At 40.7% G+C, this 25,735-nt stretch overlaps 1 protein-coding gene across 1 annotated transcript; it reads right to left on the reverse strand.

The window, feature by feature from the left end:
* Positions 1-3,495: 3,495 nt before the first annotated feature.
* On the reverse strand, positions 3,496-17,774 carry LOC110952367 (cytochrome P450 26C1). Its single transcript, XM_022195882.2, has 7 exons — positions 17,353-17,774; positions 16,227-16,573; positions 14,203-14,427; positions 13,743-14,018; positions 13,471-13,629; positions 11,002-11,397; positions 3,496-5,535 (listed from the first exon to the last, which is right to left on the reverse strand). The coding sequence occupies exons 2-7, from the start codon at positions 16,431-16,433 to the stop codon at positions 5,191-5,193; spliced, it is 1,608 nt and encodes a 535-aa protein (XP_022051574.2). The 5' UTR covers positions 16,434-16,573; positions 17,353-17,774; the 3' UTR covers positions 3,496-5,190.
* Positions 17,775-25,735: the final 7,961 nt, after the last annotated feature.

Raw genomic sequence — 25,735 nt, forward strand, 5'->3', positions numbered from 1 at the left:
CTTGAGAGATTTGTGAACTCACAAATATCGTGAGAAATCAACTTGCTGGCAAGGTTACGTGGTTCTGCCATCTACTGAGAGCTGGTCTAGTTTGCCTTGTTTTTGTTGTTTGTCTTTTTTATCTGGTTTTTGTTGTTTTGATCATAAAGTAAAATGCTAAATCCTTCAGTTCCAGATAGCTGTGACTAAACGTTTTGTGTGTTTGCAGAAACTCTGTGAGATGTAAGTTGTGATGTGTAAATGATAAACTGAGGCATAATGTTGTTGAAATCGAACTTATTTTTTTCACTTTTTATTTATTCATAAAACTTTAAGATATCACAGTGCAACTGTCCCAATTAATTAATTTGTCTATTGTGTTGTGCACTCAGTACAGTAAAAGCGTATTTTGGATGTTTTCTTTCTATTAATGTGAAAGAAAACTAAATGGAAGCAACATTGCCGTGTGTTTTTGCTGTAGCTTCAAGTCTTAAATGATGAATATATTGAAAAGTCTGATGATTGAAAAAGTTGTTAAAGAGGGATGATCAAAAAATGACATCACAGTAATGAAAACTACTTTCAAATCATGATTCAGTGCTTCAAGCTTGACCACAATCATCCCATTAATCTGCTGGTTGTTTGTCCGACAGTGAAGTTCTCCTTTTAGGCTGCACATTATACAATCAGTTGTATAATGCACAGGACTGATGGTCGGGTTGTATCACATTGTTTTGTGCTGCTGTGTCCCCTCTCTGGTTCCCATGCACCCTCCGATCAGCTGACCGCTCCCTGACCGATGGCATCGCCGTGAACCCCGGTTCAAAACGTCGCCAAGTTCACAGTGACTGAGCGTCCATCAGATAACGCCCTTGGCAGCACTGCGGGGCCCTGCGGCGGACACAAATAGGCCAGGCTGTTTGTGTCCCATTAATTTTCTGCCACATAACTTCTCCCCTATTCTCTGCCTGTCAATGAGGGCGGGTGGAGGCTAGAAATGCCCGGCCACCTCAGCGGCGGCCTCAGTGCTGACCTCACAGCTGACCTCTGCGGTGACGTCAGCGGGCGACCTCACCGCCGGTTTAATTCATAACGAGGTCAGGATCATGAAGCGGGATTTGTTATCGGTTTGGAGAGCTACACTTTCTAGACATGAGATTCTGGGTCAGTTCGGTAACCATGGCAACGTGTCATGTTTCCGCAATCACAAAGCAAAGCGTTCTGATCTGGCTGGTGCTCTGATTCACACTTCTTCCTTCCTGTAGCTGCTGAGGCCAAGAAAAACACTTTTTCCTAGAAAACGTCTGGAAGATACACTACACTTTAAAAGTTTGGGGTCACTCAGCAATGTCTTAATTTTTGAAAGAAAAGCATTTTTGAATGAAGATACCCTTAAATGAATAATAAATCCAGTGTAGACATTGATAATGTGGTAAATGACTATTCTAGCAGCAAACGGCTGATTTTTAATGGAATATCTCCATAGGGGTACAGAGGAACATTTCCAGCAACCATCACTCCTGTGTTCTAATGCTACATTGTGTTAACTAATGGTGTTGAAAGGCTCATTGATGATTAGAAAACCCTTGTGCAGTTATGTTAGCACATGAATAAAAGTGTGAATTTTCTGGAAAACATGGAATTGTCTGGGTGACCCCAGACTTTTGAACGGTAGTGTAAAGGTAAAGGAATATTCCATTTTCACAACATTTCTCCAACTAGCATCTCTTCCAACTTCTGACTTGTTTCAGGCCTTTCAATGTGCCAGGGTTATACAATGCAGGTTATGGTGTGTGTAAAACACAAATTTCCTAGAAATAGTTTGTATTCTTAGGAATTCACAACACTTCTCAAACCAGCATCTCTGCAAACTTATGTCTTATTTAGGCCTCTAATCAGTGCAGGGTTGCATAATTAACATTTTACTGTTTGTATGTTCTGTAAAAGCTTTTTAACAGTAGAATTTCACAATTAAACACACTGCAGTGCAACATTCAGCAATTTTACTTGATTAAAGAAGCTTCGTTAGGGTAATAAAAAACTGTTGTGGAGAGACCCCCCTGAACTCAGATACACATTTTACTGTCTTTTTGGTGAAAATGAAAGCAAATTTGGTCAAATCTAAGACATTTTATGACCTTTTTACCGGTCTTTTCATCAACATTATTGCCATTGCGAGATTCCCGATTCCTGCAACACGACCAAAGGTTGATTAGGAGGAGACAGACGGAGCAAGAAAGTTCAAGATCCATGTTGTACAAGTGGAAAACTTCTCTGACACAGCAGTCACTTACCAGGTGCTAACTCTCAAAAGACAGATGAGCTATTTTTTCAGTTTCATTTTGGGATTTCATTTATCAAAGATATCTTGGATAGCTCTGTGGGTCAGGAAGTGGTGTCAAAATTGGAATTTCTTGAGCTGAAGAAGTAGAGATCTTATCCATCATTGTCAAATCTATGTACATATTTGATGTTTAGATCATCAAACATGAGCTTTTATTTTGGAGGCAACTGATTTCTTGCTGTCCATTTCTGTCTTGTGCATTATTCTATATTAATTTCACTTGATACATTTGGCATCTTTCGGGAGGAGCATTTTTTGTTGGAATCTTAATTTGTTGTGACTGTGCTGAGATAATACTGAGGCGTGTTGCAGGTGTGGGCGAGGCTCCGATGGATAAAGGTTTGCCTTTGATGGATTAGTAGTGTGGTTTTGATCTGAAGTCGATGACAGACTTGTGGGTTTTAAACGGTTTGATCCACAGATTATTTCTCCTCACATCAAGCTTGATTAACCTGTTTACAGTGGCAGCATGTAGAAATAGTTGTGTCATCTGCATATTTGGACATCTCAGCAGAGCCGTGGAGGACAGATGAGTGGATTTGTGTATTGTAGGAGGATAAAGGCTCACGTTTTCAGACAGTGTCTCCTCAGAGGCATTTGTCGTGTTGAGTAAGAAATGAAAAAAGAGGGTAGAAAGATATTTAGAAACCCAGATAGTGTCTTACTCCACACAAATTACAGTAAGAAGACAAAGCCTCTTGTGATGCTTAATTGCTGCCAAAAAAAAGTGAAATTCAACCAACAAGAACTTTTAAAGTGTTGCAGATATGAAACACTTTTAATGGATTAGTAGTGTGGTTTTCATCTGAAGTTGATTATGAACTTGTGGGTTGTAAATGGTTTGATCCATGGATTATTTCCCTGCACATCAAGCTTGATTAACCTGTTCACAGTGGCAGTGTGTAGAAAGTGTTGCGTCATCTGCATATCTACAGATCTCAGCACAGCCATGGGGCATTTGAGTGGATTTCCACACCAAAGGAGGATAAAGGCTCACGTTTTCAGACAGTGGCTCCTAAGAGGCATTTATAGTGTTGAGTAAGAAATGAAAAAATAGATATTTAGAAAGATATTTAGAAACCCAGATAGTGTCTTACTCCACACAAATTACAGTAAGAAGACAAAGCCTCTTGTGACGCTTAATTGGTGTCAAAAAAAAAAGAAATTCAACCAATCGACAAGAACTTTTAAAGTAGTATGACTTGCAGATATGAGCATTAATACAAACAGCATGTCAATATTTCATGTGTCTGTATGAATTTTACCAACAGTTATGAACCTTTTGTACAATCCGAAAGCATGAAAGTCATAAAACAACATTCTGATTTTTGTTCATCATCTTCTAATTTACTCTGTCCATCAACTGTACAGCAGCTACATCCGATACACTCAGTGAATGCATAAACAGGACAACTATATACAGACTCCGTACAAGCGGAGAAAGTGCTATCTCCTTCCACAAATCCATCCGTATGTAAGATTTCACAGCGCATCTATCAGGATTCGACACAGAAACGGTCCTAGAATTAGCCCAGTCGTGACAATAACAATAACAACAATAATAATTATAGCTTTTACTCTCTGTATATGCTGCTCTAAACAACGAAAGAGTTCTAGCAGTGAAACAAGTCTTTCTGGACAGTTACAGGTTAGTGTCTCTATCTATAAACTGTTACAGATAAAGTAAAAGTACAACAGATATGATGCATCTGCATTTTAAATACAGCTTATTCATTATGCTACTTCATTTGATACACACATAATAGCACTGTTAGAGATATATATTTATATATAAATTTAACATTCATATTTTTTTAAAAACAGAACTTTTGAACTCAATGAAGATCCTTGTCGTGGAACCAACTTGTCAAAATCAAGTGCAGATTCCACTTTTATTCAGCACAAAGTGTCTCTGTTGTGTCCAGATCCAATATTTTCCACAGGTGTTCAGTTATGTGTTCATTGCAGATCTTTTCACTTGGAGTTTTAGCCTTAATTAAGCTCAGATGATCTCTTTTTTTGCTTCTCCACATGCAGCATTCCCATGGAAACATCTGGCACTTTGCTCAGAGGCGCTTTAGAGAGGCAAACCGAGGTCTTCAGAAACAAACATAGGCAACTGGAGGATTGAAAACAGAAGTATTTGTATAAAAATCTGTAAGTTACATTCTGCACATTGGTTCTGCCAGTTCAGTTTGCGAAAAGGCTTTTTTTTTCTGAACATGAGTAAAAAAAATACCCCTGACTGACAAATTCAGCACAACGAATATATGTAGCACTTTGCTATGACTTTAGTGATAACCACTGATGTAAAAGCTAAAATGATTGGTGGATTCTCTAAAAGATTTACCTCCTGTAGTCTAGAAATGTTAAACAAAGCCACTTACACACTGTTAAATGGTCAAACTGGGGTCTCTCCTCTGTAGGGTTTAGCTTAACTGATGCACACTGATATTTCAATAACTTAAAATGGATTTATAGACTACAAAGAGGAAGCAGAATATTAAAAACAGCCCCTCAGTGATGAAGAGAAGCTTTTGAAGTGTTCATGCACTCCATTCAGTAGGAACTTCGGCATAAGAAACAGGCAGAATGCTCATATTTCTGACTGGTTTCACATATTAATAACTTAAAATGCAAGCTAAGGAAACTGAAAAGCTGCTACAAGTGAAAGTGGTTTCTTAGGTTTGAATCAGACCACTGGAGTAGTGATGAAGTGCTGCAAGCTACCATGTAAACGCCTCAAAGTCTGTGGAAATGAACTGCACCATCAGGACCGGCAGGTTCGGTGTTTCCAGAAGCAGTAAATGTTCAGTTGCCCCTTGTGGGGATTTTTTTTGGGGAAGTCTGTCGGTCTGTTTTTGTACCTAAAGCGGGTAGTTGTAGCTGAAATGCACGTGCAACCCGTTAACCGGGTGCACGATCGGCACCGTTTGCATCTTGGGAAAGTTTTCCGTAGCCAAGGTCCATTTGCACGTCCCGATCAGCTCCACAGCGAGAGTCTTTAGGATGATCTGCGCCAGTTCTTTCCCCACACAGCTCCGAACGCCACCTCCAAACGGCACGTAGCTGAACCGGGCCGACCGGCTCTCCTCCCGGTCCGAGCCGAACCGATCTGGGTCAAACAGCTCCGGGCTTTGGAACACCGCTGCCGTCTCGTGGGTGTCCCGGATGCTGTACATCACACTCCAACCTTTGGGGATCTGGTAGCCCTGGAAGATAAAGAACAATCAGTTTTATAAATAAACTAGTGGTGGGATGCGATTATAGTTAATGTAATTAATTAGAGGCTTTGTAATTAATTAACCCTTTAAGCTTCAGTCAATTCCAGCCATTTTCAGTACAAAAAATCGCTAATATTCTATTTGTAAATAAAAATATGACGAGAAATACAGGGAATATTGGACGCGCATCGCGAGGTGCATTTCCTTGAAAACGACCGATTCGTGGATTTTATACCGACTTCAAGACATGTTTTGGACAAAATGTTTTACTGGCTTGTGTCGTCTGGATGTCCAAAGTTGGATTATGGCCGTTTTTTGTGGAATATTTTCATCTGTGTGTAATAATGAACCCGGAAATGTGAGTCGCGCTGTGTGCGTTGAAGCCGTGTATAGAGAACGGATGGATGGTTACTCGTTGTTTGTCGGACAAATGTGTTTATATTACCCGCTGTGGTAATCGCATCTGAAAGTGGTTTATACCGGCGGATTCATGAGAATCTAAGCTTTTCATCGGCATATAGTGTTTGTATAATCGCGTTTGCAGTTTCAGACATTTAGCAAATTGCTTATGCAGATCTCAAAGTGTACCGCGGGCGGGACACTGAAGCGCAACTGAAGCGCAACGGGTTAATCTCGATTAATCATATTGTCAAGCAGCAATATTTGACACAATAAAGTTTTTCAAGTCACATGAATTTTGGTTGACGACTGAATCACTGAATACAGGGGGTCCTCGACTTTGACTGGAGTTCCGTTCCTACAGACCGATGTAAGTCGATTGTCACCGTAAGTCGGACCTCCAGCAAAAATGTAATCAAAGCCGTTATATACATCATGATATCGATCAGTTCTTTGCAAAAGTCATGAATACCGCACAGTTCAAAGTGGTGTACACCCAGCAAATGCAAACAAAGCCGTTTAATAGAGCCGCGTGACATCTTTATCCCCTCCGCTCACCATTTAGTTCCTCGTAACCAGTTCCAACATAAAGACGAAACACCGTACATCATAAACTGAAGACCCACCTATAAAAACGAACAACGTAACGACGAAACGCCATAGGTAGAGGACATTGTAAACCAAAAACTCCCTGTAGACATATGCGTGATCTTAAACAACAAAAATATTTGTTTCATTTCTATTTATCTGCATTTTTCATCTGACAACTGCATTCACAGATTACTGCAAACTCTAGTGCAATTACAGCGATGATATTCAACATTTCACGACTTTGTGTAAACTCACGCACTCTCAGTGTCTTCAAAAGTGATCTATTATGGGATGCTACACCGTTTGCCGGTACTAGGACTGTCGTGGCTAACGTTAGCTCCGGTGCTAACAGCAGCATGTTTTACAGTGAGGTGATACCGTCAGCTTGAAATGCTGCGGTGATCAGAAAAGTGTTTGTTGCACAATTTGTACACAACCAGGCTTTTATCCAAGCTGCCATCAGGAAGATTTTTAGAGAAAACTTTAAAACGTTCTTCAAGCTCAATGTGGTCTTGTCTTCCATCACTGTTCAACAAATTTTCTTAACATCACTCAGTGTGTCCTGTGGATCTTCTTCACGGCTGGACAACAGACTTTAGGTTCATTACTGCCACCTACTTACTAAATTAGGGAACTGAGAAAGGTGTGATTAAACATGTCACTTTTTCTGTAATTAATTAATCAAAATGAACGCATTACTGTACCAGCCCTAAAATAAACACAAACAAGATTTTACTTTTGCCAATAAATCATTTAAAGTCTGCAGAATCTCCAACTTGGGGGTTGCAAACTCAAAATAGAGCTGTTTTCAGCACATAATGTACACAATGTCATAAAATTATAATAGCGTGTGGATTTTAGTAGTCAAAGAGAACAAAATAGCAGCAGTACAGTTGCAAAAATGTGCTGAGGCAAAACTTAATATAACCTCATTACTGAGAAAACATCATTAAATTTGGTTTCTCGCTGCATGTATTCATTCATTCATTCCGTTAATCCAGATTTCTTTCTAACCTAATCCCAATTATTTCTGCAGAGTTGGGATTTCCTTGTTTTGGTTCCAGGAAGATTCACTCGAACGGATAGGCATAATGACATCTGCAAGACCACAATTACTTCACGGCTATAGAGGTTCACCCCGTGTGAAGTCGCTGCAGAAACAGGCGCCACAATAGTATTCTGGGAATTCTTGAGCAATCATTTTAAACTTCACTTGTCCCTTTGCTATAAATGCGGCAAATTGGGGGCACGCTGAGGGCACGGAAGGGGTATTAAGGACCGGCGACGGAGCCATGTGAGGGCAGTTTCCCAGGAAAAGGGCATGTTGGTTCTGTATGTGAAAGTCTTTGAGCATCAAAACGCAGCCGGCCGTCATCCACGACAAAAAGTCGGAAACAAAACTAGACCGAAGGAAAGTTTAGTTAGCATCCAGAGTGGACAGCTTCGTGAATTTTTGATTATTGGGCTGCCAATTCTCCACAAGAAGGAGCAGCATGGTTATTATTAAGTCTACACAAGTGGCACCCTACAAGCAAAGAAGGCTAAAGAGCTTTCTCCAAAACATACGCCACCTACAGGCAGTGTGTGTTACAGCAGCAGAATTTTATATGTAGATTTTACATCATAACGGAAAATCTGTCAAAAAGCTCTGGATGGATAATACGTTTGTGGTTAACTAAATTAATCGAACAACTGGAATATGCCCTGAACAAAGCTAATTACATGAATCCCACAATGATAAAGACATTTAATCTAATTGTAAGTCATAGATTTGTAGCACAGTCAACACCGCATGTGCCAAATGACAAATTTGTACCAGTTTTTGTTATATACTGTGATATCTACACCCTAACTGATTAGATTTGTTTTGTACATCTGCTCTAGCTGATGCATTTCTACATCTCCCACAATGATTTTGGCAACTTTGTGGTCAGATGCTGGACGTCAGTGCTCGTTTCAGGACGCCAATGTTCAGATTTTGGACAGGGAGGACAGCTGGTTTGAGAGAGGAGTGAAAGAAGCCATCCATGTCAAAGTAGAGAAGCCATCTCTGAACAGGGGGGGGTCTGCAACATCATTTTTCGCCAATTTACAATCAGGTCCTTTCAAAACTCCCCAAAAGAACTACTCAGCAGACTCATGCTAATGACCACCATTAGCACACGAGGGCTCAGTGACGTCTGTGCATTTCAACGACCCCCACCGATACAACGACCATCGCTGAGTTGTCAGATGAGTTTTGGTATTGGTCGTTGGAATAATAGCCCTGAACACACCTCACAGAGGTTTAAAAGCTGAGGCAACACCAACCACCACCAGAACTGAAGAAGCCTCTTGGATGAGAGGTGAAGCGTCTTCAAGGAACTTTCTTAAAGTCCACTGGATTGATTTAAACTACTTTGGCTAACCATGACCTGGATGAAGGAGAACCTACACAGACATTTAGAGAAACATTTATAACTAGATTTTTTATTTTTTTTGGAAATTAGGTTATTTTGTCTTTAAACCAACAAATGTCTTGCTGCTGCATTGCATTTTGTTTTACTCTTAACATAAAATTTGGTCTTTATAGAACCATTTAGCACAAATATTCAGTAACCATGAACAGGCAAGAACAGGAGCTACAAAGACTGGATTTTAAATTCCTTTGTAGCTGATGAACATGGGGCTGCACAGTGGAGTAAGTGGTTAGCACTTTTGCCTTGCAGCAAGAAGATCCCTGGTTCAAATCCCGGGGTGGACCTGGGATCTTTCTGCATGGAGTTTGCATGTTCTCCCTGTGCATGCTGGGTTTTCTCAGGGCACTCCGGCTTCCTCCCACAGTCCAAAAATATGCTGAGGTTAATTGGTTACTCTAAATTGCCTGTAGGCGTGAATGTGAGAGTGATTGTGTGTCTGTATATGTAGCCCTGTGACAGACTGGTGACCTGTCCAGGGTGTCCCCTGCCTTCACCCAAGTCAGTTGGCATAGACTCCAGCACCCCCCGCGACCCTAGTGAGGATAAAGCGGTGTATAGAGAATGGATGATGAACATTTGACAGCAGAGTGGCCTTACCCAAAAAAATATCCAAACTGAGTTTTATATGATTTCAGTCATATTTTATAATCTAGATTTTCGTGATAAAGTGGTCTAACCCACAACCCAAATCTAGCACTACAGGGGCACTTTGAATGTTAGACCATTCTTGAAAACCCAAACTTTGAACTCATTTTTCTCAAAACTACAGAAAGTTGGTCAAACTGCTCTGCTTCCAAACTCTTACTGTCCAAGATGTTTGAAAAATGATCCAAAATGACTTGAAAATGATCCGGAATTACAGAAAATTTAACAAAAATTAACTTCTTCAGAGTTACATGAAAATAGTCTAAAATGACTAGGGAATTATCCAAAATCTGATAGAATTTGTCTAAAATTATTAAAAGTGATCTAGAATGACTGAACATTTGCAGAATGACACTAAATTTTTTGCTTTAAAGATCATCCCAAATGACTTGGAATGTGTCTAAAATTACTCGAAAATGATCCAAAATTGCAGAAAATTTGTCTAAAAATCCACAAAAGCTGTCAGAAATGGCAACAGTCTTTCCAATTATTGACCAAAATTACTTAAATCTGTTCAGAATGAGCTGAAATTTGTTAAAAATTAATGAAAAGTTGCAGAATGACATGAGGAGGTTAGAAGCAGAGTGGTCTATTCCACAAGACATCCACACTGAGTTCATATAATTTCTGTAATATTTTATGGTCTAGATTTTTGTGAAAAAGTGGTCTAACCCAGACCTCAAATATAGCACTACAGTGGCTTATCCAAAGCTAGATCATTCTAGAAAACACAAAACCTTGAACCCATTTTTCTCAGAAACTACAGAAAGTGGGTCAGACCACTCTGCTTCCAAACTGTTACTGTCCAAGAAACTTCAGAAATGATTCAAAATGATGCATGCGTCCAAAATGACTTGAAAATTAATCAAAATTAAAGAAAATGTTCCACAGGCTATCTATAATGATGAAATTTTGTTCAGAATGACATGAAATAGTCTAAAATGACTGGAAAATTATTCAACATCAGTCAGAATTTGTCTGAAATGATTAAAAACCATCTAGTATGACTGGCCATTTGCAGAATGACACTAAGTTTGTCCAAGCTGCTTTAAAAATCAACCAAAATGACTTAGCATTTGTCTAAATTTACGAGAAAATGATCAAAAATTGTAGAAAATTTGTCAGAAATGACAAAATTCTTCTCAAAATGACTCAGAAATGGACCACAGCCCAAATACAGCATTACAGTGGCTCATTTAATGCCAGACTATTCTGGAAAGCACAAAATTTTGAACTCATTTTTCTCAGAAACTACAGACAGTGAGTCAGACTAGTCTGCTCCAAAACCCTTCATATGTTGCATGATTTGCTAAAACTATAAGAAAGCTAAGAAATCTTCCCACAAGAGACTTGAACTTACGTCCAGTTCGAACGTCTGCAGGGCCGTCCGGTAACCACCAGAGACCGGCGGCAGGAAGCGAAGCACCTCCTTGACGACACAGTCGACGTATCGGAGCCGACTCAGCTTGTCCAGGCTCAGATACGGTAAATGAGAGCGGGACTGTGGAAAACCAGCTTCATCCGTCTGACGGCCTCCATCCAGCAGGCAGGTCGTCTCTGTGTCGGCAGAACCGTCGTCTTTCTCCACGTTGACGCCGGATGGGCTGCTGTGAGACTCGTAGCCGAGGTCTTCGGCCTCCAGCTCGGCTCTGGCTCTCTCCACCACCGCCGGGTGACGAAGCAGCTGCAGAATCAGAGAGGTGGAGGCGCTGGCTGTGGTGGAGTGAGCTGCAAAGATCAGCTCTACTGCTGTTTCCTGCAGCAAGGGAGGCGGATGCATCGAGTTAATTTCATGTAAGTTTACTGGTTTGTTTTAATGCACCTGAAAATTACAGTCATAATGAAGATGCCTCTGAAGAACTAAAGTCAGCTGTGAAGAATATTCTAAAAAAAATAGTGAAAATTAATTTTACATGTATTGATGCAGGGCTTTGAGATGAGATCTTTTTCAAGCCAAACCTAAGCATTTCTGAGATGTTCAAAAGCTGCTGCAGATAAATAGACCATCCTGATGTTGAGTTTGCTTCTGATTCTCCAGAGAACACTGATTTTTATGTCCTTAACCTTCCTTGAAGCTACAAACTGTAAAAGAAAAAAAAAAAGTGGATAAAACCTCCTGTGTGTTAAAGGAGCAGCTTGGTTGGTTGAGTTTCAAGCTTTCACCGCTAACCCAACATGAAGAACAGGTCCTTTAAAGGTTGAAGAGGCTGGATTGTGTTGGATTTTGCTCATATTTACAACCTAGGGTTGCACAGTGGTGTGATGGTTAGCAGCTTCGCCTTGCAGCTAGAAGATCCCCAGTTCATGGGATCTTTCTGCATGGAGTTTACATGTTCTCTCTGTACATGTGTGGGTTTTCTCTGGGTTCTCCAGCTTCCTCCCACAGTCCAAAAACATGCTGAGGTCAACTGGCGATTCTACATTGTCTACAGTAGTGAATGTAAGTGTGATTGTTTGTCTCTATATGTAGCCCTGTGACAGACTGTTACCTGTGCAGGTGTTCCCTCCCTTCACCCTAAATCAGCTGGGATAAACTCCTGCCCCCCGTGACCATAATGAGGATTAAGGAGTGTATAGATAATGGATGGATGTTATGACTCATCTCTTAATTTAGGAAACACTGTCTACTAGCCATGTGATGACAAGTTCTGGTGCTATTTTGAGGCCTTTCTGCTCGGATATAAACTACTGTTCAAAAGTTTGGGGTCACCCAGACAATTTCATGTTTTCCAAGAAAACTCACACTTTTATCCATGTGCTAACATAACTGAACAAAGGTTTTCTAATCATCAATGAGCCTTTCAACACCATTAGCTAACACAATGTAGCATTAGAACACAGGAGTGATGGCTGCTGGAAATGTTCCTCTGTACCCCTGTGGAGATATTCCATTAAAAATCAGCCGTTTCCAGCTAGAATAGTCATTTACCACATTAACAATGTCTCGACTGTATTTATGATTTGTTTAATGTTGTCTTCATTGAAAAAACTGCTTTTCTTTCAACAATAAGGACATTTCTAAGTGACCCCAAACTTTTTGAATGGCAGTGTACGTTCGTCTAGTTGTTATCTAGTCTTAGTAATTCATCAAAACATTAAAGCCATAAAAAACACTTTTTACTGAGCATAGCCCTCTTAAAACATCTCTAACATGATTACATCAGACCAGGAAGTCAGCCAAACAATCACTTGATCTGATAAACTTCAGTGTTTAGAAGAAAAATTACGAATAATATCAGATGTTGCACAAGGCGGCAGCTCAAACATCAATCCCGGTTATTTTGTTGACAGTTGTCTTCTATAGTGAGGTTATTCTGCAGCACAGATTGATGTGGCTGCACTTCATTATACGGTAATTCTTGAGAAAACACTGGTTTGTTTCTGTTTCTTTAAACCAGTCTAATTTAAGAATGCAGCAACAGCTATCTGCAAAACAGTGACAGGAGAATTGTTTTGGTGCCATATTTGCATGCAGGAAGGTCATTAAAATATCTAATTTAGTGAAAAATGTTCCATCAGGGCTGCCTGTCTGCAGCATCCAAACCAGTCTGCAGAACTTGAAAATTTCATTGTGGTGTGTTGCTAGGCAGGAGGTGGTTGTTTGGTGTAGTAAAGTGGAAGAAAAGGCTTTTACCCACAATCTACATCCAGTGAGTCAGACCAGTTTGTTTTCTATAATGTCTTGCACACAGCGGTTGTTCCTGAGGTCTGTCTTCTGCCCAGTCATGGAAACCACAAGTTAAATTTGGTCTGGATTCAACATGAAGTCCTACATTTCTGTATCTGAACCTGTCATAACTTTCCAGCACAGATTTTCCTGCTCCGGTACCTTGAGCTCCTGGATGCTGAGCTGCTGGCCGTGCTCTTTGGCGCTGGACAGCATGTAGTCGAAGGCGTCGTGGTATTCGTCGTCCGCCTGCTGCCGCTCCATCTTCTCCTCGATGATTTTCTCCATGTTGGCGTGCAGGATTTCTCTGGCTTTTATGCCCTGGTCATCAAAGAACATTAACTTAACATCCAGCATGTCCAGCTGAATGTCAGCAGGTAAAAGCCGGACACCAAGGTGGCTCTAAAGATGGGTAAACTCGAGTGTTCTCTCACCTTTCGCAGGCCACTGAGCGGAGCATCGATGGGCAGCGAGAACAGGTTGTTCATCAGCTGCTCGAAGATCCTCGCCAGGTAAACGATGCGCTCCTCCTCCAGCTGCAGGCCCAGCAGTACCCGAACGGCGATGCGGAACGTCAGCGACTTGGCGGCGGCGTACACGTCGATGGCGCCCGGCTCCGAGCACCACTTGGCGATTTCAGACTTGACAACGTCCTGCAGCCGGGGCAGGTAGGACTCCAGAGCCCCTCGGCTAAACACTTTGGCCAGGATCTTGAAAGGGTTAAGGAAACAAAGACTGAGGAGTCATAAAAAGTTATTACCTCGTACACGGCAGTCAACACCTTTCAGTAAATACTCGCTAAAGAGGAGACTAGGGCGGGACAGGAGATGGGTAGAGAGTAGAGGTATGAACAAAATGCTCTAAAATCAGCTGAATATGATTTGAAAATAGCACCTTTCTCTTCCTCTTGTGCAGGTCTCCGATGGAGTTGACCAGGGTGTTGGGCCCCAGGATGATGCGGGTGCTCTGGGGCCACTGGGTGCACACCAGGCTGTGCTCCCCCAGCAGGATCTTGCGGATGTTTTCGGCGCCCGTCACCCGGATGACCGGTTTCCCCAGGAGGTGGGTCTTGAACACGTTGCCATGACGCTCTCTTCTTGAGATGTGGAAGTTTGAACCCTGGAGAACAAAAATCGAATCACAGGTTTGTCACAACAAATCATTAACAACCTGTCCTGCTAGAAAAATCAGTTATTCCAGAAGTTAAGAGAAATTTGAAAATGTGTTTGCATTTTTTAATGTTTGTACAGTTCAAAATCCAGCTGAGGAGGATTTTTTTTTAACTTAATAGATTTTAGGTGAAAAGTTGTTGTATGTTTGAGGACTTTTATGAAGATTTTTTCATATTGTAAATGATTTGTGCAACTGTTATCCATTTAAATATCAAGTTATTTCCAAAATGTTGATTTATTGTGATTGTTTAGATGCAGATTCAAAATATTTCATAATGCTTGCAAAATAATTAATCATTTACAGCAGTGGTGTCAAACATGGGACCCGTGGGCCAAAACCAGCCCGCTGGAGGGTCCAATCAGCCCTCAAAGTGTAAAAATGACAGAGAAGACAGAGATTGTGAATTTTTAAAACTATAAATTTTAAATAATTTCTAGACCGTGACAAGTTGTTTTGATCATAAAGTAAAATACTAGATTGGTCATAGTTCTTTTTGTGTCTCATTTTTGTAATATTTTATCTTGTTTTTGTTGTTTTTTGTCTGACTTTAGTTGTTTGTCTCACATTTTAGTCATTTTATTTCTCGTTTTTGTCCTTTTGTTTTTGTCTCACTTGTGTTTTTGTCTCATTTTTGTCATTTTGTGTCTTTTTTTGTCTCGCTTGTGTCATTTGTGTATTTATTTGTCATTTTGCATCTGGTTTTTGTAATATTTTGTCTTGTTTTTGTTGTTTTTTCTTTTTTTCTGACTTTTGTCGTTTTAATCATAAAGTAAAACACTACATCATTCAGTTCCAGATAGCTGTGACTAAATGTTTTGTGTCTTTGTGAGCTGTAAGTTGTAATGTGTAAATGATGAAATGAGGCTGAATGTTGCTGAAATCAAACATATTTTAATTAAGAAATTTCAGGTTGTTCAAAATATTTTGTAAAAAGATAATTCCTTAAATGTGAAAATTTTCAGAATGAACTTTTTGCACTAAAACACATGAACCATTTGAAGTTGTGGTTATTTACAGGTTATTATGCTGTGATTTTATTGGTCACTTGAGAACAAATTGGGCTGAATGTGGAACCTGAACTAAAACGAGTTTGACACCTCTGATTTTCAGGATTCTGCAGTCTTGGTGTGATTCTGTTTCAAACACCTCTACAGCAGCAGATGTATTTAGGAAAACTAAATTAACAGCTTTGTAGTATTAAACAGTAATAGAAATGTGCCTATAGGTGAAATAGGAAACGTGGGAGGTTAAAAGAAGGTGAAACTGGTGAGAAAAGCTGCACATGTGCTGCAACAAGCTTCTCTGTCTGGAGTTCAGAGGATGGAAGCTGGTTGGAAGGAGAGAGAGAGAAAGAGAGAGAGAGAGATGAAGGGATGAGAGTGCATTCCTCACATTGGGAGAGACGGAGAGGGAGGGAGAGAGAGGTGGAAGAATTGAACAGAAAACGTCTGTTTTTGCTCCCCAAGAAGGAATTACGCACGGAGCATCAAGTCCGCACATGTTGCATTAACAACAGAACTCAGCCTGCACAAGAATCCGCTGTAGCTTCTCGAAGCTTCCCGCGTCTCCAGATACTTTATCAATAACCTGATTGTTGCAATGGTTCCCTCTTTTATAGCAGCAAACTACTTCAGAACAGATGTGCGTAAATTAGGATCTATGCAGCAACCAGCGCGTAAGAAGACAACGACCTGTGGCCTGTTTTAAAACGCTTGCAAAAACAAGAAAAACTGAGAACAGCTCACCTGGAACAGCCAGTGGAAGGTCTCTCCGACCAGCGGCCAGCCCATGGAGCCCTTCGGGAGCGGCAGGCTGCTCTCTTTGTCCCGCGTCAGGCTCCAGCGGAGGCTCCACATCTGCCGGGTCAGCGCCAGCAACAGGAGCGCGGACAGGACCGAGGTGAGCGCGGTGGCCAAAGCCGACAGCACCCCGAACTGGGCCAGGGGGAACATCTCCTCCGAGCTGGTCCGCTTCCCAGCATCCACCTGCGTCCTGTGCGTTTGAATCTCTGTCCGGCGGCGCTGCGTAAAGCGTCTCCTCCGTCCGGCTCTCTGCTTCTCCGCCTCCTTTTTCTCCGGGTCCCCTGTAAAATCTGTCCAAATAAAAATAAAGGCGTGTTTGCTCATTCTGTGGATTTACCCTCTGAGGGAAGAAAAAAGTGAGGGAAAGAGTGAACCTAAACTCTTTTTGAACTTTTCTCTGCAGCTTTTAAAAGAGCCTCCAGATTCATCCACAGATATGCACCAATTAATGTTACAGTAACATTTTTCTTTTTCCTGACGTTCTAAACCAAACAATTTCTCACATTTTTTTTTTGCAGTTTTCGATGAAAACAAAGGCACGTTTTATCACTTTCAGTCTGTAATTCTTACTAAAAATCTACGTTAAAGAGTTTTTTTTCCCAAGCAGACGCACCTCCAAAGGGAATAAAACAGTCATCAGATCGGATGGATGCGCCTGCACAGACTTTGACTGCGGATGAACTACATGAGAAACGTGCTTCTCTGCTGTGAGGAAACTCCCCTTCATTCCGCTGTCGCTGCTCCTTCAAGATGAGGAGTAGCTGTCAAGTATTCCAAATAGTTTTACAGGTTTGCGTGCGCCGTCTTGTCTATTAGGTTATGCGCCTTTATAGGTACAGTTCAGGGGGCTCAGTCACCCCCGGGCGGCCCGAGGTTTATAGAGCAATGGCAATAAATCAGGATAAAAAAAGGAGGCAAGAGAAGAAAGAGGGATTTGAATACAGTAGGCTACAGTGTGGAGCGGATTAACAGGCGTGCTAAAGTAAACTAGAGGTGAGATGTGAGGAATAGCAAAACACAAATTACTTCACTTATTCCCCGCGTAAAAAGATTCAAACTGGATTCTTACCTCCAGCGGGCTTCCACAAAATCCGTTTGAGTCGAAGGAAAAGTTGCTTCTTTCTCTTTCGCCTCGTTTCTGCCAAACCGGCGCCTGTTTCCTCCACAGTGAGCGGACTGCGGGGGGCTTTATAGAAACGGCCGCGCGGCGTGATCCACCTTCAGCGGATGACGTTGGTCTGAATATGTTAAAGAGGCTCGTTCATTCACAGCGCGGAGCGGAGCGGAGGAGTGGGAATTAAAAAAAAAAGGAAAGCGTTTAGAGATCAGAGCGGCGGCGCAGCGGTGCGTCCTGAGAGAGAGACTGAGCACAGGAGAGGGTGTGTGTGTGTGTGTGTGTGTGTGTGTGTGTGTGTGTGTGTGTGTGTGTGTGTGTGTGTGTGTGTGTGTGTGTGTGTGTGTGTGTGTGTGTGTGTGTGTGTGTGTGCGCGTGTGTATGTGTGTGCGCAGAGGATCAGATGGCAGCGAATGGAGGAAACTCGCAGGTAACCAATCAACTAGGATCCGTTCAGAGTTTTGGCGCAGGTTTGAGAGCGAGTTCGGTGTTTGACCCTCTGCGGCTGGGTTTTATATGCAGAGGGGCAGGAGAAAGAATACTGTACAGAAAATGGAAATAGAATGTCGGTTTTTTTTTTTTAATAGGTGTTACTATTTTTCCTAAATTAAACTAGGTTATGTGGCAAGAGAGAGTTTTTTCAACAATCAAACAAATTGCGTAAATTGTTGTAGCCTCAAAAACTTCAAAATATTTATGATTTTTCCTGGTTTTTGCATTACTTTTAAATTAACTTCTTGCAGCCACACACCCTAAGGAGCAAATTCCTTCTATTTCAACTCCAAAAAAGGCCTAGACTAAAGGAGATGGATGTTAAACCCAAATATATATCAGGAAAATAGATTTAAGATGTATGCGCGTAATGTGTGTCTGTGCGTAAAAATCAGATTTGGATTAGATGCGTGAAAACAGTCTGTGGCCTCGATTTAAATCCAGCTGCACATGCTGGGTTTAAACATGTGTATAGCGTTTCAGTTGTTTCAAAAGCAGCCACCAAACCAGTTCAATTAATTGATGTTCTTCTAAATCCTGGTCTGAATTCAAACTGAGATTTTCCCATCACACAAATCAGCATTTCTTCCTCTCCCTGCTGTAGTTTTTGCATCCTCCCGCTGAGCTCCGTTTGCATTTGACTGCTGTTTGATTTGTTTGCTGGTTTGCTTTTGGCTGCGGGCGGTTTGTCCAAACTGACGCTCAGAGGTGAAAGAACTCCGACCGGGCGAACTGATGGAGACACGGCCGCGCTGCTGGTTTTCACACCTTCAATTAACGAGACGGTTTCTGCATTAATTCAAACCGCTGTGATCCCGGAGAGAACAATTCACAGCACTGCTCACCTCAGGGATAGGAGCGCTGCGTCAATGTGCGAAATAAAAACATTTTTACACCACTTTGCAAGTGTGAAAAATATTTTCAAATAACACTTTTCAATCATTTAAACTCACTTCATTTCCCTGCAATGCTCCCAGAAAAACACCTGCCAATTATTTGACATTTTCAACACGTTTTTTCTCATTGCTTTCCCATTTTACGCACTTTTTTGTTTTAAAAAAATGAGACGCGGACGTCAAACTTTCCCTGCCTTTCTTTGTACCTTCTTTTGCGCTAATTAAAAAGCTCCGCATTTTATCCACAATCTCCAGACGAATCTCTGTCTCCCGGGGAATCCCCCCTCCAAAGAAACACAAATCTCACATTACAGCATCAAAATGAAGCTCTTAATATCAGCTGTCAGTCGTTTGAAGAAGCTTTAATTCACAGAGATTCTCTGTTTTAAGGATGGAAGGAAATTAGTGTCAGAACACAGAATCTGAGAAGATGAATGAGTGTGTTTTCCATGTAATTATATTATTATTATCATCATTAATAATATTATTATTGGCAGAAAGTCTCTGTTTTTGTGAGCTGGTTATCTTTAGTGATGTCAGGCTTTAGGTTCGCATGCATTTAATTATGAGTTCTTTTTAGATGAGCTGCAGAAAGAAGAATACAGACATGACTGTGTTTAGATCCTGTTAACCTACATGTGCATAAGAGGCCACAGAGCAGCCATTTGTCTGCAGTTAATCTGTGCCTGAGTTTGTGGTTTTAAATTAAGGTGAAAAAGCTCAAAAACACAAGAAACCACGTGTAGTTTTTGGTCAAATCTGCTGAAATAAATGCAGTTTTTGTTTGTTTTGTTTTGTTTAAAAATGGAGTGCCATAATAATTCTACAACAGCTATTTTAAAAACTTTAAGTCAGGGGTGCCAAACATGCGGCTGGCGGGCCAAAACCGGCCTGAGAGATGACTTTGTAAAGTGTTAAAACTACAGAGAAGACATTAGTTTTAAATGATAAATTAATTAACTAGAAATGTAAAATAATTTCTCGACCATGATAAGTTGTTTGGATCAGAAAGTAAAATACTAGATTGTTGTTTGTTCTTTTGCCGTTTTGTGTCTCATCTTTGCAGTGTTTTGTCTTATTTTTGTTGTTTTACCTCTGACTTTTGTTGTTTGTCTCTCACTTTTGTCTTTTGTGTTTCCTTTCTGTCTCACTTGTGGTTTTTGTCTTATTTTTGTCATTTTGTGTCTTGCTTTATTTGTTGTTTTTGTTTGTCCTTTTGTGCGTTTTTTTTTTTTGCATTACTTGTCTTGTTTGTCTACTTTTTTCTTGTTTTGTTTCTTGCTTGTGTTTGTCCATTTTTTTTGTCATTTTGTAACTTTTTTATCTAATTTTTGGTCTGTTTTTAGTCTAGTCTCATTTTTTGTCATTTTGCATCTCGTTTTTGTCATTTTGTGTATCATTTTTGTCACATTTTCTCCTTTTTTGTTGTTTCTTTTTCTTTTTTGTCTGGCTTCTGTCATTTTGTTTACAAAATAAAAAACTATATTGTTCATTTCCAGATAGCTGTGACTAAATGTTGTGTTCCTTTGTAGAAACTCTGTGATCTGTAAGTTGTAATGTGTAAATGATAAACTGAGGCTGAATGTTGATGGAATTGAACTTATATGTCTTCAGAAATTTTAGGTTGTTCATGATGTTTTGTAAAAAGATAATTCCTATGTGAACATTTTCAGAATGTACTTTTTTTGCACTAAAACTAAGAAAAACTTTGAAGTTGTGGTTATTTCTAGGTTATCATGCTGTGATCTTTCTGGTCTGGTCCACTTGAGATCAAACTGGGCTGAATGTGGAACCTGAAGTAGAAGGAGTTTGACACCCCTGCCTTAGGTGCATCAATTCATTTAACATCATAATTTTCAGTATTATTTACAAAAAATATAATGGTCTATTTATTGCTCTCAATTGCTTTTCTACAGATTTTGCTGTTCGAAAATGCATCTGTTGCAACAATATTTGTTTATTATATTGTTGCCAGTATTGCACAGTTAGAGCATTTCCAGTTACTATTTATAGGGATAAAATATACTCCAAAATACATATCTATTATATTTCTTGCTTATGCTGTTTTTTTTCAATAAAAAGAAAAACATGCTGTAAGGTTAAATGCAGCTACTCTTATTTAAATGTTTGTGAATTATGTGAGTTTGTGTTGTTTTAATGTGGAAAACATCTCATGAATCACAATCTGAGAAAAAAATGAGCTCACAGAGCTAAATTTCTTCTTGGTCCATCTGTCCTTGAGTCATCTTTTCCATCCATCCATCCATCCATCCATCCATCCATCCATCCATCCATCCATCCATCCATCCATCCATCTCACCATCCATCCATCCATCCATCCGACCATCCACTCGTCCATCCATCCATCCATCCGACCATCCATCCATCCATCCATCCATCCAACCATCCATCCATCCATCCATCCATCCATCCGACCATCCACCAATCCATCCATCCATCCATCCGACCATCCATCCATCCATCCATCCATCCGACCATCCACCAATCCATCCATCCATCCATCCGACCATCCATCCATCCATCCATCCATCCATCCATCCATCCATCCGACCATCCATCCATCTCACCATCCATCCATCCATCCATCCATCCATCCATTCAGTTGTAATATTTTTTTGGTATTATGTGCTAAAACTAAAAAAATGATATAATCTTAGCAAATGCTATTTAATTGATGAGCAGTGTTAAAATATGTGTGTGTGAAATACATAATGCTGAATATTCTAGTAATCACAGAAGGAAAAAAAGAATGGCCTTGAAGCTGTAACTTTGGTGTGAAGATAAATCATGTTTTTTTTTTTAGGAGATGAATAAGTAGCCTTGTGATAGACTGTTACCTGTCCAGGCGTCCCATGCCTTCACCCTCAGTCGGCTGGGATAGACTCCAGCCCTCCATGGCCATAATGAGGATGAAGCGGTGTGTAGATAATGGATGGATGGAGCTTCTGAACTTCTCAGTTGAGTTTAGCTTAAAAAAAAAACCTCATCGTGTTCCTCTCTGGAGACACCAACGCACTTGGGAGATGCATTTCCTGTCCTGCTGTCCCGTCACACCGTGAGGAGAAGCTCCGGACACTTGAAGGACTGTCCCACTAATCCCAACCCTGAGCCTTTAAAAGCTTCTGTAATGGAGACCTTCCTCCTGCGGCCCCCCGGGCTGCTTCGTCCACCAAGGTTTATTCTCAACATCACGGCTCCACTTTCAACCTCAGGCCAACGATACCGAACCAATTAAATCTGCTCTGATCGATTTCACCTCAAGACAGACGCTTCATAGAACAGAACTGGTTCTTATCCCTTCATAATTCCAATATTAAATTGATAGATGCATACAAACAGGTTCCAATTTTACACATTTGTTGATTTATTGGATTTTTCCCATATTTTACAACATCTTTCACATGTTGGCTGAACAATATGCAGAATAAATCATGCTGTGCTTATCTTAAGAGACATTTCCATCAAGATGTTGCTCATGGTTTCAGTTAGAATGATTGTTTTTGCTTTTCTTTTCTACTTAAATGTATAAAAATGATGATGTGGTTTTTGCTGCACCAAACAAACAGATCTGGAGAGTTCTTTTTCTGATGTTTGTTCTGATATATTTCACATTTATTTAAAAAACAATTGCAGTCAATCTTGCAATCTGGATGTTCTACTTGTCCGTTTCATCAATTTTATTACATGCTCATCTGAAATTTGCAGCCATGATGCTGCTTTTGCTCTAATCTTTCTTGAAACAGATTTTGGGGACAGAAGTTTGTGTTTGTTCAGGCCTCAGGGTTGATGAGTTGATAAGTTAATCCTGAGCTTAAACCTCAGAACGATCCTCCACTGATCTTCCATCGAGGTTCAGATGTTTAGGTCACATCTGAAGAAGAAAGAAGTTCAGTTAAATGTCAAATGTCAGTTACATAGTTAAATGTACCTGCAGGACTTTGTGAGGCTGCGTTCAAACTTCTGCAGGATTCTGGATTTTTAACCAGAGGAGAAGACGTGTGGCCTTCAGATGCTTCCCCAGTGTGTATAGAGTTGTGTTTCTTTTTTACTGCTGTTGGGCTTTTAGGATAAAATCACAACGATTTATATATTTATTATAACTTCCTCATCATACTGTCAGTGGAGCTACATGTGTGTTTAATTTTAGTCTGAACTCTCTGGGTTGAGGTTAATATTAGGTCAAAGTGTGTTTTTATGTAATAGTTTTTTCTAAGGTTCTTGGTTCTGATTGAGACGTTCTCCTGTTGATATTCTTCTTTCAGCTGCTGTTATTAATTTAACAGCGATGCAGACAGACGGAGGATAAAACAGAGGAGGCGTGTAGGAGCATGCTGGAAACAGGTAAATCCTCAAAAAAAACCTCTTAAACTAGAAACATCCATTCTCTATACACTGCATTATTCTCATTAGGGTCATGGGGGGTGCTGGAGCATATCCCGGCTGACTCGGGTGAAGGCAGAGGACACCCTGGACAGGTCACCAGTCTGTCACAGGACTACATATACAGACACACAATCACACCTACGGACAATTTAGAGTCATCAATTAACCTCAGCATATTTTTGGACTGTGGGAGGAAGCCGGAGTACCCGGAGAAAACCCACGCATGCACAGGGAGAACATGCAAACTCCATGCAGAAAGATCCCTGGCCCACCCCGGGATTTGAACTGGGGATCTTCTTGCTGCAAGGCAAAAGTGCTAACCACACCACCACTGTGCAGCCCTTTAAACTAGAGACATTCATATTTATTAATGAGTTTAAGAGCTTCATAAAGAATGGAGGGATGTCAGTGTCGATCTGTTTTATTGTTTTTTTGTATATCATGTATTAGTTTTATATCACATATATATTTTGTACGGCTGCTACCGTCGCCAGGTCTCCTTTGTAAAAGAGATTTCTCATCTTAACAGGACTTCCTGCTTAAATAAAGACAAATAACTTTTAAAAATCCAGGAACACATTCACATTTGTTACATTTATTGTTGGTTTTCAGTAAAATAAAATAAAAAAATCGGATTAATATTCAGGTAAGGTGGTGGATGTTGAGAAGAAGAATCTACTGTTGAGTGAAGTTCTTCCTAAAAACAGAAATCTACTGTCTGAACCTCGTGACCTTTGACCTCCTGCTCATAGTAGCTTATATGCATTCATTTTGTTGTTGTTTTTGTAACTCATTTATACTCATAACTCAGTAAAAACAAATCACATCTATCAAGAAAAAAATAAAAACTTGTAGTCTTTTAAAACTTAAACGTTCAGGTGTGTGAAGATGTTGGCTGTCTTATCAGGCTGCAGATCAGTCGGTAGTGTGTGTGTGTGTGTGTGTGTGTGTGTGTGTGTGTGTGTGTGTGTGTGTGTGTGTGTGTGCGCACAGAGAGTAGAAAGTGCTGTAATGTAAACACTGGATGAACTGTGGCTGCTGTCGGCCTGAGGCATCGCTGCACTGACAGTCTGAAGGCTTCACTTTGATCTGATTGCTGCTAAACAGAGCGTGTGTGTGTATGTGTGTGTGTGTTTGTGTGTGTGTGTGTGTGTGTGTGTGTGTGTGTGTGTGTGTGTGTTATAATGAGTACAAAGATGTACGTGCAAGTACAAACGTGTGTGCGTACGAATGTAAATGTGTGTTGAGTTGATGTCAGGTTTTTTTGCTTCTTGGGCGTGTGTGACCCTTCAGTGTGTGACGCTTCTCTGTGTGTGTGTGTGTGTGTGTGTGTGTGTAATTAGAGTAGCTGCATGCCTCTCAGGGTCAGCGGTGTCTCCTCAGGTTTGATGCCGACAGAGTCTGACAGGTGCTAAAATCTGCTTCAGCTTCACCTCGTGCTACCTGAGGCTGAGAGGATCTCACACACACACACACACACACACACACACACACACACACACACACACACACACACACACACACACACACACACACACACTAAGTTTTTCTATCATTGTGGGGACATACCATTGACTCCCATTCATATCTAACCCCTAACCCTTACCCTAACCCTAACCTTAACCCAGACCAAAACAATGGCTAACCCTAAAGAAAAGTTTTTGCACTTTTACTTTTTTCAGTAACAACAACATGGCCAAGAAAACACTGTTTAAACTTGTGGGGACCGAAATGAGGTCCCCACAAGTGACATAGTTTTCGGTTTTCCTACAGTTGTCAGGACATTTGGTCCCCACAATATAGCAAAAACATGGGCACACACACACACACACACACACACACACACACACACACACACACACACACACACACACACACACACACACACACATGTCTGGTTCTGCTATCCCCGTGAGGACTTACCATTGACTCCCATTCATATCTAACCCCTAACCCTTACCCTTAATCGGAGGACCAACCGTTTCCGAAGGGAATGTGGAATAAAATACAAAGGATGACTTTGTTCATTAAACCGGCGGGCCCAAATCAAGAAACTCTTGAAAAAATTCACCAGAATACTATCAATTGGATGAAAACCACTATGGACATTTTAAAAGAACATTATTGTGACATGATGAGTTATGAGGCAATGCCTTTTGTTGAACATGAATTTGAAATAGCTTGCCGTTGGGCCCGGAACCGCTACAAGCATAAGTTAACCCCCTCTGTTCTGATGGAGGTCAGGCGGGTTTTCACCGGGGACTCAGTGCTTTCCCCGGCTCCTCTAATTAGAGACATTAATGACTTTGTTTTAAAACAACCATCGGATGGTCTGAGACCTGGGCCCCATACAGGAACAGGAACGGAAAAAGTTTAGCTCACGGGGTTTTGCGTTGCTTCTTTAACCGAGAATCATAGGTTCAAAATTCCATATGGGCCTACATTTTGATTTGGTTTAAGTTGATAGGTTTCTTGTCCCTTCCCCTTCCCCTTTTGCCTTTTGGGTGTGTAGCCCATTTTTCTGTTTTCTTTTTGCCTTTTCTTTT

Source organism: Acanthochromis polyacanthus, chromosome 15 (genome assembly GCF_021347895.1).
Source record: "Acanthochromis polyacanthus isolate Apoly-LR-REF ecotype Palm Island chromosome 15, KAUST_Apoly_ChrSc, whole genome shotgun sequence".
Classification (NCBI taxonomy): domain Eukaryota; kingdom Metazoa; phylum Chordata; class Actinopteri; family Pomacentridae; genus Acanthochromis; species Acanthochromis polyacanthus.